We start from the raw sequence: 13,256 nt of genomic DNA, 5'->3' as shown, positions 1-13,256 counted from the left end.
GGAAGAGGTACAGTCGACGTTTCAGGCCGAGACCCTTTGTCAGGACTAACTGAAGGAAGAGTTAGTAAGAGATTTGAAAGTGGGAGGGGGAGATCCAAAATGATAGGAGAAGACAGGAGGGGGAGGGATGGAGCCAACCCCTTGCCCACCCTCTGGGTCCCCCCCCCTTGTCTTTCTCCCTGGGCCTCCTGTCCCATGATCCTCTCATATCCCCTTTGCCAATCACCTGTCCAGCTCTCTAATGCCACACCTCCCCCTTGTACCCCATCCGTTATTATTTTTATCCACATGTTCTTTCTCTCACTCTTTTTCTCCCTCTGTCCCTCTAATTATACCCCTTGCCCATCCTCTGGGTTACCCCTCCCCCGTCTTTCTCCTTGGGCCTCTTGTCCCATGATCCTCTCATATCCCCTCTGCCAATCACCTGTCCAGCTCTTGGCTCCATCCCTCCCCCTCCTGTCTTCTCCTATCATTTTGGATCTCCCCCTCCACTTCTCAAATCTCTTACTAACTCTTCCTTCAGTGAGTCCTGACGAAGGGTCTCGGCCTGAAACGTCGACTGTACCTCTTCCTGGCCTGCTGCGTTCACCAGCAACTTTGATGTGTGTTGCACTAACTAGAGGCAATAGGTACTTAGGAACATCACCATCACATGTGGCTTCCTTTCCAAGTCACACATCATCCTAATTTGGAAATATAATCACTGAATCTAGAGATCATGAAACTGCAAAAAAAAACTCACTAAGACTGCATCTCACCATTGTCTTCTCAAGAACCATTGAGGAATTAGTAATAAATTCTGTCTTTGCAAATAACATCCAGGCAGAAAAATGAATTTTAAAATGTGTAACATAAAAATTAGTATTATTTTCCCCCAATGGCCACTGCAACTGAGCAAATATAGTAGAGAAATTCCCTCTTTAAAATTAGAGTCCTGTCACCAAGCTCGCAGTCAGATCTACATCCAGAGACAGCAACTTACTCACCAGCCACAGATGAGCTGTAGAAGAGTTAAATGATAAGGGGCATAGCTTACAATATACAGTTACAAGGAAAAGTTTGTGAACCCTTTGCAATTACCTGGCTTTTTGCATGAATTACTCAAGATATGGTCTGATCTCCATCTAATAATACACAACACAATCTCCCCAGACTAATAACACACAATTACAGTCAGCCCTCCTTATCCGCGGGTTCAGCATGCAAGGATTCAACCAACCGCGGATTGGGAAAACCTGGAAGTTCTCTCTCCAGCACTCATTGTTTGAGCATTTTTTTTTGTTATTATTACCTAAACAATACAGTATAACAACTATTTACATAGCATTTACATTGTATTAGGTATTACAGTGGTCCCCAACCACCAGGCCATGGACCGGTACTGGGCCGCAAAGCATGTGCGAGGAAGCAATATGATTTGGCAGTATGATGAGTAAAAAACAAACGCCGCTTGAGAGTTTCTTTAGGAGAAGTGGTAGGGGACATTAAAGGCCTAACGATGATGATAACGCAGAGACAGCTGAGGCTGAGACTTCAAAACAAAAGCTTCCTTCAACAGAAAATACGACGAGTCATACATAAGATGGCTTTATTGCAACTGGTGACTCACACGCTCCAAGCCCCCTTTCTTTCTTTATTAATCTTATTGATTTTTTTTAAAAAGGTAAAGATACAGTCAAGAGGTGAATTAGTTCAAATACATATATCAGTTACATTATAAACCAAGATTAAGATAAATATTGTCAAAATCACAGATAATGTTATACTAGTGTAAAATATACAATAAAAAAAAATTTTCCTCTTACCAGTTTATGAAGAGAAAGGAAAAAACATTGGATTTTAAATAAAAAGGAAAAACCCACTACACTATAATAAAACAAAAAAAAAAGGGACCGGGCAGTCCATTTTGAGGATATGACAAAAAAAAAAGAAAAATACTTTCTGATCAAATCTAAGACTTCGGAAAAAAAAGATTGAAAGCGTAATAAATCAAATTAAATGAAAATATCAGATAAAAAAGTCCCCATATTTGCTCAAATTTAAATGATGTATCAAATGTCTGACTTTTTATTTTCTCTAAACTTAAACAGGACATAATGGAGGAGAGCCAGTAAAAGACCGTAGGCGGATTAGAATCCTTCCACTTCAATAAAATGGCTCTCCTAGCCAGTAATGTCGAAAAATACCTTGAGCGGAAACAGGAATACTTCCTGCTTTCGATGGGATAATCCCAAAAATTGCCCAAAGCAAGTGAAGTTGCATATCCAGATCCAAAACTCTTGATAGTGTTTTAAAAACATCTCTCCAAAAGTTATCCAGCGTTATACAAGACCAATACATGAGTTAAAGTGGCCAACTCAGTATTACATCTGTCACAAATCGGATTAATATTAGGGAAGATACGCGCTAATTTATCCTTTGACATATGGGCCCGGTGTACTACCTTGAACTGTATCAAGGAATGATGGGCACAAATAGATGAGTTGTTAACCAAATGAAACATTTTACTCCATTGGTCATCTGTAAACGACTCTTGAAGTTCCAATTCCCAAGCGCGTTTAATTTTATCATTAGATATCATTCGTAAACTCAGTAACCGCTTATAGATTATAGCTATCAACCCTCTTTGAAATGGTTTAAACTGAAAGAGAACATCTATCATATTAGGTGGATAAACAGAAGGGTAATTTGGTAACAAACCACATAAAAAAATTCCTAATTTGTAAACATCTAAAAAAAAGTGTACATTAGATAAATCATATTTGTCTGCTAACTGAGAAAATGACATTAAACAGTCCCCTAAAAATAAATCTGAAAAAGTTATTATTCCTTTGGTTTTCCAAATTAAAAAGGCCTTATCCAAAGTTGACGGTTTAAAAAAAGAGATAAATATTACAAGAATAAAATTATTACACTCAAAAAATCTATGAAACTGTAACCAAATCCTTAATATATGTTTAAAAACAGGATCAAGTTCTTGTTTACTAATCTTAGAAAGCAAAAAAGGAAGAGGATCTCCCAGTAAAAAGGCCAAAGAGAAACCTTTCACTGAGTTTGCCTCCAGATCCAACCATGAAGGACATTCATGTATATCTAAATAATGAATCCAAAATGTAATATATCGAATATTGATTGCCCAATAGTACATTCTAAAATTAGGCAAAGCCATACCACCATCCTTTTTTAATTTCTGCAATAGGAGTTTAATCAATCTAGGATTTTTATTGTTCCAGATACAAGACGAAATTATAGGATCTATTCTATCAAAGAACTATTTAGGAACAAAAGAGGGAACTGCCTGAAATATATATAAAAATTCCGGTAAAACTATCATTTTAATAGCATTAATTCGACTTATTAATGATAATGTCATAGGAAACCATTTAGAAAGCATTTGCTTGCTGTAGTCAATTAATGGAAAAAAATTATATGCATATAGATCCTTAAAATTTTTAGTAATTTTAATACCAAGATGGGTAAGGTAATTTTTAGCAATGGTAAAGTAATTTTTAGCAATAGTAAAAGGTATTTGATGATTTGGAACCGAGTAATTATTAATAGGAAATAACTCACTTTTATGTAAATTTAATTTATAACCAGAAAAACTACTAAATTCAGAAAGTATAGATAACATAGAAGGAATAGATTTCCTAGGATCTGAAATGTAAACTAACAGGTCATTCTGCATATAACAAAACCTTATGTATTTTGTCCCCTCTCTTAATACCATGAACTGTGTTAGAATCTCTAACAGCAATAGCAAGGGGTTCCAAGGCTAAATTGAATAATAAAGGGCTAAGAGTGTATCCCTCTCAGGTACCCCTATGTAATCCAAGGAGATTTTTGATTATTAGTTATAACAGCAGCCATGGCAACATGATAGATCAGTTTGATCCAGGAAATAAATCCCGGGCCAAGATTGAATCTTTCCAGTGATGCAGCCAGTCAGGATGCTCTCAATTGTGCCCCTGTAGAAAGTTCTTAGGATTTGGAGGCCCATAACAAACATCCTCAACCATCTGAGGTGAAAGAAGCACTGTTGTGCCTTTTTCCACTACACAGCTGGCAGCTGGTGTGCACAGTGCACGTGTTAAAGTCGAATCTGAATAAACTCAGGAGACCAGCTTCTTATAATTACAACAGTTTATTGTGCAGCCTCCTGCAGGAGTTTGAGACCCAGTTGTCAAAGGGAAGGTATGTAAGTACTGCCACCATCCAACAAATGGACCCGCTTATAAATATACAGCCCTGTATTTATACATAGTAAGCCCCATACATTACTGTTGTAAGATGTTATTTGAACTGGTACGCCCACAAAGTCTGTTGGTGCAAAACTTAATTACTTAGATAAGTGAGTCCACTAAGGTTTAACTACAGATGGATGTACTGTCCAGTCCTTTATCAGTTATACCCTTTGCTAGGCCCTGACTTAATTACAGATGGATGTTCATTCCTGTCCTTATCAGTGAGTCCTCCTCTCCCTACTCAAACGAGGGTTCAATGTACAATGTTATCAAACTCTCAATGTCTCTCTGCAAACCAAGGCAGAACTAGATAAGCCAGTTTTTAGCTAACTGCTGAAGACAGAGTTTACTTCAGTACATAAATTCCTTTAGCCAGAGGTTCAAAATGATCTTTTTATATCCTCAATTCCTCACACGAGGTCCTCGGTGATGTGGATGCTGAGAAACTTGAAGCTGTTTACCATCTCAACCCCAGATTCATTGATGTCAATAGGGGTTAGCCCATCTCCATTCCTCCTGTAATCCACAACCAGCTCCTTTGTTTTTGCGACATTGAGGGAGAGGTTGTTTTCTTGACACCACTGTGTCAGAGAGACTGCTTTCTTCCCTGTAGGCCACCTCATTATTGTCTGAGATGAGGCCAAGGGCGGTTCATACAAAGTATCCCAGAAATATTGATGAACTGAAACAGCTTTGTATGGAGGAATGGTCTAAAACAAGGGTCGACAACCTTTTTTGCCTCAGTGGGCTGGATCGCTTATTAATGAGTGGACAGTGGGCCAGATAAATGCCATAAAAAAACTTGAAATATGGGAATTATCCATTGAAATACACCTAGTTATGTTTTGCCTCAAATTAACGAGTAACGCATGCTAGAAAATCATTTGTGCTTAAGGTTGCTTACCCCGGTCTAAAACTTCCCCCCACTTGTGCAAGTCTGATCAGCAGCTACAGGAAACATTTGGTGGAGGTTTTTGCTGCTAAAGAAAGTTCAACTGGGTATTAAATACAAGGTTTCATATACTTTTTCCTGCCTGGACTGTGAATGATTAAACATGTTCAATAAAGGCACGAGTGGTACAATTGTTTGTGTGTTATTAGTTTAGGCAGATTGTGTTTATCTATTATTGTGACTAAGATGAAGATCAGACCACTTTTTTACGAGCAATGCAGAAAACCAAGTATTGCAAAGGTTTCAGAAACTTTTTCTTGCAACTGTATCTGCAACATCAAAACACATTGTTAAATGCAAAGAGAGGTACGTGTCCTATAGAAATCTTAAAGTAACAAATCCAGGATCATGATATAACTACTCTAACGTGGTAAGAATTTGCACATCGAGATAAAGAAGTTCAATGAAACTTACCACCGCTAACATGCACTTCATAAAGTGAGTATCTAGGAGAAGACAACATCCGCATGTCTGGCCGGAATTTCTCTGCAAGAGTTTCTATGACATCTTGTGTTGTGGCTGTGCTGGACACCCTGATGCACTTTGTTGCAAAGTTTCCAGCAACTTTGTCTTGAAAATAAAATCTCATCACACCATGGAACTCCAAATCCTAGGAAATTAAAAATCAAAGATTAGTAAATACATATTACATCTTAAGTACAAAGCCAGGCATTAAATTATAAAAGAAAGACATTGAGCACATTAGAACTTCTTTCCTGCTTTCTCTCAAAAAAATCACATTAAGCAATAATACTGACTTCTTGAAACGGTATTCCACTGTTGCCTTTTTAATAATCCAGATTTAAAACTCTAAAGTTACATCCCTTCATCTATGAAGATATTCCTGCAATGTGTTCATGACAAATATATGAGGGGTGGCTCATTTGTATGATGCGTTGAACTGAGTCCACAACTCTGTAGTCGTGATGCATTAAGTGACATGTGGAAGCAGAGGCACTGGTGCACTTTCTTGGTTGTATTATCTACATGGCTGAACCAGGACAGGCTACTGGATATTAGCATAACCTGCTTAAATTTTTACTGATCACTTTGGATCCCTTCTCAGCATTCCTCTTTATATTGGCCATCTCAGCTATGCATTCTATTCTGATGCAATTTAAAATATCAACAATTCCTTTCCTTCCACAGATGCTGCCCAACCCAGAATACAGCAGATTGTTTGTTCTCCAGATTACAGCATTTGCAGTCTCATCTGAGGCTCCTAATTGTATAACCTACAGGCATTGACTGCTTCATTTTGTGAGGATACATACGGTACATAACTTGGATAATTATGATTCGAAATGTACATCATGTCTTGGCTGAGAATTTAGATGTACTTACCAGTAAATTTGCTGACTATAAAATTGTGTAGTAGATATTGCAAAGACAATTGTGAAAGAATACAGAGGGACACATCAGTTGGAAAGTTGAGTGAAGTGGTAACAGATGGAATATATTCCAGACAAAGGTGAGGTAATGCTTTTTGGTAAGTCAAATATTAACAGCACTGAAATTACAGAAATAACAATGTTCTCAGGAACGTTAACGTACAGTTGGACTTCAGATGTACATGGAGTACTGAGCTGTTTTGGGTCCCTTATCTATGAAAGGATATGCTGGCACTGGAGGGGGTCCAAAAGACGTTCATTTGAATGATTCCAGGAATGAAAGTGTTCATGTGTAAGGCTCTGACAGCTCTGTGTCAGTATGGGCCGGGGGAGGGGTTGGAGAGATGAATAACATTGAAATCTATCAAATATTGAAAGGCCGACATAGACTGGACATGGAGGCAATGTTTCCTCTGGTGTGGGAGTCTTAGACCAGAAAGCATAGACTCGGAATAGAGGGACATTACTTTAGAAAAGAGATAAGGAGAAATTTCTTTAACCAGAGGATGGTACATCTGTGGAATTCATTGCCACAAATGGCTGTGGAGGCCAAGTCATTGAGTACATTTAAAATTGAAGTTGATAGGTTCTTGATTAGTAGGAGCATTAAAGGTTATGGGGAGAAACAGAGAATGGGGTTCAGAGCAACAAAAATCAGCCGTGATGGAATAGCCTAATTCTGTTCCTTGGTCTTATGGTCTGAAAATAGCAACTCAGGTGGAAAGAATACAGCAGGCAGCACTTGCCATGCTTGCCTTCATAGGTGAAGACTTTTGAATCCAACACCACACTACAGGAAGGATGTGGCAGCAACGGAGAAGTGAAGAGATTCACCAGGTTGTTGTGCGGAATAGAGGGCTGTAGTTATAAACTGAGATTGGATAGGCTGGGTTTTTTTTAAAATTGGTATGCAGAATGCTAAGGGATGATCTTATAGGGTTTATAAGATTATGAAGGATAGACAGGTTAAATAGTTTTCCCTATTGTGGGGGGAGGAATAAAAACTAGGAGGTTCAACATGCAATTATTTCCATGGCTGTGGTTATATGGAAAGAGCTTTGAGAGTAAGTGCTAAGGCAGATAGAGCATTTAAAAGGCATTTGGACAAGTACTTGAATAGGAAAGGAACAGAAGAATTAGCTAAGATAGGCATCATGGTATCGGCAAACTGGGCTTCTTCAGTACTATACAATTTTATGGCCATGACTTTAAGACTTTCATGTCGATTAAATGCACTTTGGGAGAACAAATCAGGGTAGGATTTTCACAGTAGGGCATTGAGCAGCACAATAGAACACAGGGATCTGAAAATACAGATCCATAAATCCTTGAAAGTGGCTTCACAGATAAAGTCATATAGAGAGCTTTTGCCATTTTACTTTCATAAATGACAGCATGAATACAGGAGTTAGGATGTCATGCTGAAGTTGTACAAGACATTGGTGAGGCCTAATTTGGAGCATTGTGTGCAGTTCTGGTTACCTACCGACAGGAAAGATGGAATAGTGAGAAAACTTACAAAGATATTGCTAGGACTTGAGGACCCGAGTTAAGGAAAGTTGAATAAGTTAGGACTTCATTGAATTGACTTGATTACTTACATCCTTCACACACGAGTGAAAATCTTTATGTTACGTTTTGTCTAAATGTGCAATTTATAGTAATTTGTAATAAATATTATGTAGGACAGGACAGTCAGTATAGCACAGAAATACAATTGTATCAGCATGAATTAATCAGTCCGATGGCCTGGTGGAAGAAGCTGTCCCGGAGCCTGTAGGTCCTAGCTTTTATGCTGCAGCACCGTTTCCCAGATGGCAGCAGCTGGAACAGTTTGTGGTTGGGATGCCCTGGAGCATAGGAGAATTAGGGGAGATTTGATGGAGGTATACAAATTTTAGGGTACAGATAGGATAAATGCAAGCAGGACTTTTTGCCATTGCGGTTGGGTGAGACTAGAACTAGAGGTTATTGGTTAAGAGTCAAAGATGGAATATTCAAGGAGAAGCTGAGGGGGAAATCTTCAGTCAGAGGGTAACGAGAATGTGGATCAAGGTGTTAGCAGAAGTTGTGGTGGATGCAGGTTCGATTTCAACTTCCAAGAGAAATTTGGATAAGTACATGGATGTTGGTGGTATGGAGGGTTCAATTTCAGAATGCGAAAATGGAACTAGTCAGAATAACAGTTCATCACTTGGATGAAGGGCCTGTTTCTGTATGACTAATTCTCAGTTATTCTGACTTAATGCTCGACAAAAAATGATTAAGAACTTAAAACATAGCAATCTACAGCACATTGCAGGTCCTTCAGCCCACAATGTTGTTCTGACCATGTAATTTACTCTAGAAACCGCCTGGAATTTCCCTACCCCATGGCACTATTTTTCAAAGCTCCAAGCACCTATGTAAGAGTCACTTAACACACCCTATTAGATCCACCTCTACCACCGAAGCTGGCAGTGCATACCATATACCCATCACGGTGAAAAACTTACCCCTTACATCCCCCTTGTACCTACTTCCAAGCACCTTAAAACTCTGCCCCTCGTGTCAGCCATTTCAGCCATGGGAAAAGCCTCTGGCCTTCCACATGATCAATGCCTATCATCTGATACACCTCTATCAGGTCACCTCTCACCTTCTGTCACTCCAAGGAGAAAAGGCCAAGTTCACTCAACCTATTCTCATAAGGCATGCTCTCCAGTCCAGGCAACATCCTTGTATATCTCCTCTGCACTCTTTCTATAGTATCCACACCCTTCTTGTAGTAAGGTAACCAGGACTGAACACAGTAGTCCACATGGGGTCTGACCAAGGTCTCGTATAGCTGTAACATTACCTCATGGCTATTGAACTCAATCCCACGGTTGACGAAGGCCCTCAAACCATACACCTTTTTAACAACACTGTAACCTGTGCAGCAGCGTGAGTACACTATGGACACGTACCCCAGGATCTTGTTGATCCTTCACAATGCCAAGAGTCTTACCATTAATACTATATAGTGTCTTCAAATTTGATCTACCGAAATGAGCCATTCCACATTACACAAGCTTTTCTCTAGAGCCAGGTTTCCAACCTTTTTAATACCATGGAGCCCTAGCATTAACCGAGGGGTCCATGGACCCCAGTTGGAAACCCCTGCTCTACACTGTTCATTCTTATAAAAATTGTGCATAATCTTTTTTCTGTAAACACTGCTATATTCTCTCCCCCTTGCCTCCACTCTCCAAACATTCCATTTACACACTGCTACATGATTTGCTTTATAAAACATCCTAAAAGAATGCCAGATTCTGCCTATCTGAATGCAGGACCATCACCACTGGCTCCAACAACTTTTCCTCTAGTTCCATACATCAGTCTGCTTGTCAGATTACCCATTTTTTTCTGGAGAAAAAAAAAAGCTACAGATGCTAGAATCTCACTCAATGTAGATAAAGGGTCTCAACTCAAAACACTGACTGCCTATTTCCCTCCAAAGATGCCTACCTGACCCTCAGTCCTTCCACCAGCTTTTTTAAAAAAAATATCAATTTTATCCTGCTCATTTAGTAATATCCGGCAAACCAGAGTGCACATTTTTATTTCAAATGCACACCTTTCAAATTTTGTTGCAGTATATCGTACACTTGGATTTACACAAAAACAAATACAAAAAGAATCATCCTTAATTTCTGAATCACAGTTCAGCCCCTACTTGCAATAGCGTGTGCACTTCACAGATTTACAAGTAGTATCAGAATCCATTCTTATGCTACTAACTTCAACACTTTTGGCCACTGTCTCAGTCTATAGACTATTAGCTTCATACTCTAACTAAGGCAACTACATTTCTCCAAGTTTGCTGCTATGTCGTTCGTTTTAGTTTCAGACTTGCAGGTTTTTGCTCCAATTACCAATTTGATCCTTGCAGAGGTAGTATTTTGTCAATTTCAAATGGAAAATTATCCTTTACTATCCAAACAATAGTGGGTAGCTCAAGATCAGAAATCTGTTAAAAAAAAACTACTGGTAGTGGGTCACCACAGAAGAATTTGAGACTTTTAAATGGAAATAAGATGAAAAAAGCTAAAACATAAAAATGGCAATTGGAGATTCTGAAATAGTGACTGATAGAGACAATATACACCACCAGTCTATTCTCTTCACGCTCAACTCAATGAATTTTTTTCAATAAACCAAATCAAAATAGGCTCAACCATTTTCACAACTTTTTGCTAAGCCACGATAAAAAGTATTCAGAAATACAAACATATTTTCAAGTCCAACATAAATTTTGAACCTACTACAAATAATTTGAAATGGACTATTGTTCAACTATTCCATTAACATCAGTCTTCCTCCAACTTCCTACAGCTGATTCAATAGAAACCAGTTGCACTAGTTGCCAAAACAAGCCCCACACACAAATTATTCTTAAACACGTGGGAGTAACTTGGCAATCAAATTGCATTCTTTCAGTCTTGTGGTATCTCATTATGCAAGTTTATATTAACATTTAAGTGTTACAGCCTTGAAGTAGCCACATTTAACTTCTCCATCTCACCTCATGCTACCTTTCCTCTCACCTCCAACACTAACTGGCCTGCCTATTTATAATTGGGTAAAAACATTAAAGACAAGATTCACGCACAAATTTGGTCCATGCAGCAGTTTTTATGCTGCTATGCATGTTTGAAAGACGTTTTACTGTTCAAGAAATTTTTTGTGCACACACAAAAAAAATCATTGACTCTTCATGCAACACACATCAAAGTTGCTGGTGAACGCAGCAGGCCAGGCAGCATCTCTAGGAACAGGTACAGCCGACGTTTCAGGCCGAGACCTTTGTCAGGACTAACTGAAGGAAGAGTTAGTAAGAGATTTGAAAGTGGGAGGGGGAGGGGGAGATCCAAAATGATAGAAGACAGGAGGGGGAGGGATGGAGCCAAGCGCTGGACAGGTGATTGGCAAAGGGGATATGAGAGGATCATGGGACAGGAGGTCCGGGGAGAAAGACGGGGGGGGGGGGGGGAGGAACCCAGAGGATGGGCAAGAGGTATATTCAGAGGGACAGAGGGAGAAAAAGGAGAGTGAGAGAAAGAATATGTGCATAAAAATAAGTAACAGATGGGGTACAAGGGGGAGGTGGGGCATTAGCTGAAGTTAGAGAAGTCAATGTTCATGCCATCAGGTTGGAGGCTACCCAGACAGAATATAAGGTGTTGTTCCTCTAACCTGAGTGTGGCTTCATCTTTACAGTAGAGGAGGCCGTAGATAGACATGTCAGAATGGGAATGGAATGTGGAATTAAAATGTGTGGCCACTGGAAGATCCTGCTTTCTCTGGCGGACATAGCGTAGGTGTTCAGCAAAGCAGTCTCCCAGTCTGCGTCAAGTCTCGCCAATATATAGAAGGCCACATCGGGAGCACCGGACGCAGTACATCACCCCAGTCGACTCACAGGTAAAGTGTCGCCTCACCTGGAAGGACTGTCTGGGCCCCTGAATGGTGGTGAGGGAGGAAGTGTAAGGGCATGTGTAGCACTTGTTCCGCTTACAAGGATAAGTGCCAGGAGGGAGATCAGTGGGGAGGGATGGGGGGGGGGGGGACGAATGGATAAAGGAGTCGCGTAGGGAGTGATCCCTGGGGGGGGGTGGGGGGGGGAGAAAGATGTGCTTAGTGGTGGGATCCCATTGGAGGTGGCGGAAGTTACGGAGAATAATATGTTGGACCCGGAGGCTGGTGGGGTGGTAGGTGAGGACCAGGGGAACCCTATTCCTAGTGGGGTGGTGGGAGGATGGAGTGAGAGCAGATGTGCATGAAATGGGGGAGATGCGTTTGAGAGCAGAGTTGATGGTGGAGGAAGGGAAGCCCCTTTCTTCATAAAAGGAGGACATCTCCCTTGTCCTGGAATGAAAAGCCTCATCCTGAGAGCAGATGCGGCGGAGACGGAGGAATTGCGAGAAGGGGATGGCATTTTAGCAAGAGACAGGGTGAGAAGAGGAATAGTCCAGATAACTGTGAGAGTCAGTAGGCTTATAGTAGACATCAGTGGATAAGCTGTCTCCAGAGATGGAGACAGAAAGATCTAGAAAGGGGAGGGAGGTGTCGGAAATGGACCAGGTAAACTTGAGGGCAGGGTGAAAGTTGGAGGCAAAGTTAATAAAGTCAACGAGCTCAGTATGCGTGTAGGAAGCAGCGCCAATGCAGTCGTCGATGTAGCGAAGGAAAAGTGGGGGACAGATACCAGAATAGGTACGGAACATAGATTGTTCCACAAAGCTAACAAAAAGGCAGGCATAGCTAGGACCCATACGGGTGCCCATAGCTACACCTTTAGTTTGGAGGAAGTGGGAGGAGCCAAAGGAGAAATTATTAAGAGTAAGGACTAATTCCGCTAGACGGAGCAGAGTGGTGGTAGAGGGGAACTGATTAGGTCTGGAATCCAAAAAGAAGCGGAGAGCTTTGAGACCTTCCTGATGGGGGATGGAAGTATATAGGGACTGGACATCCATGGTGAAAATAAAGCGTTGGGGGCCAGGGAACTTCAAATCATCGAAAAGTTTAAGAGCGTGAGAAGTGTCACGAACATAGGTAGGAAGGGATTGAACAAGGGGGGATAAAACCGTGACGAGGTATGCAGAAACGAGTTCGGTAGGGCAGGAGCAAGCTGAGACAATAGGT

The 13,256-nt window shown here is 40.5% G+C and overlaps 1 protein-coding gene across 4 annotated transcripts in view; it reads right to left on the bottom strand.

Moving 5' to 3' along the window:
• afdna (afadin, adherens junction formation factor a) overlaps nucleotides 1–13,256 on the bottom strand; it is a 203,092-nt gene that overhangs the window by 172,684 nt on the left and 17,152 nt on the right. For all 4 annotated transcript variants that reach the window (XM_072265966.1, XM_072265967.1, XM_072265968.1 and 1 more), the window contains exon 2: nucleotides 5,611–5,806. In XM_072265966.1, the coding sequence (XP_072122067.1) occupies nucleotides 5,611–5,806 (196 nt within the window). The remainder of the gene's footprint in view (nucleotides 1–5,610; nucleotides 5,807–13,256) is intronic.

Source organism: Mobula birostris, chromosome 8 (genome assembly GCF_030028105.1).
Source record: "Mobula birostris isolate sMobBir1 chromosome 8, sMobBir1.hap1, whole genome shotgun sequence".
Classification (NCBI taxonomy): domain Eukaryota; kingdom Metazoa; phylum Chordata; class Chondrichthyes; order Myliobatiformes; family Myliobatidae; genus Mobula; species Mobula birostris.
This window is presented reverse-complemented; position numbering and strand designations above follow the sequence as displayed.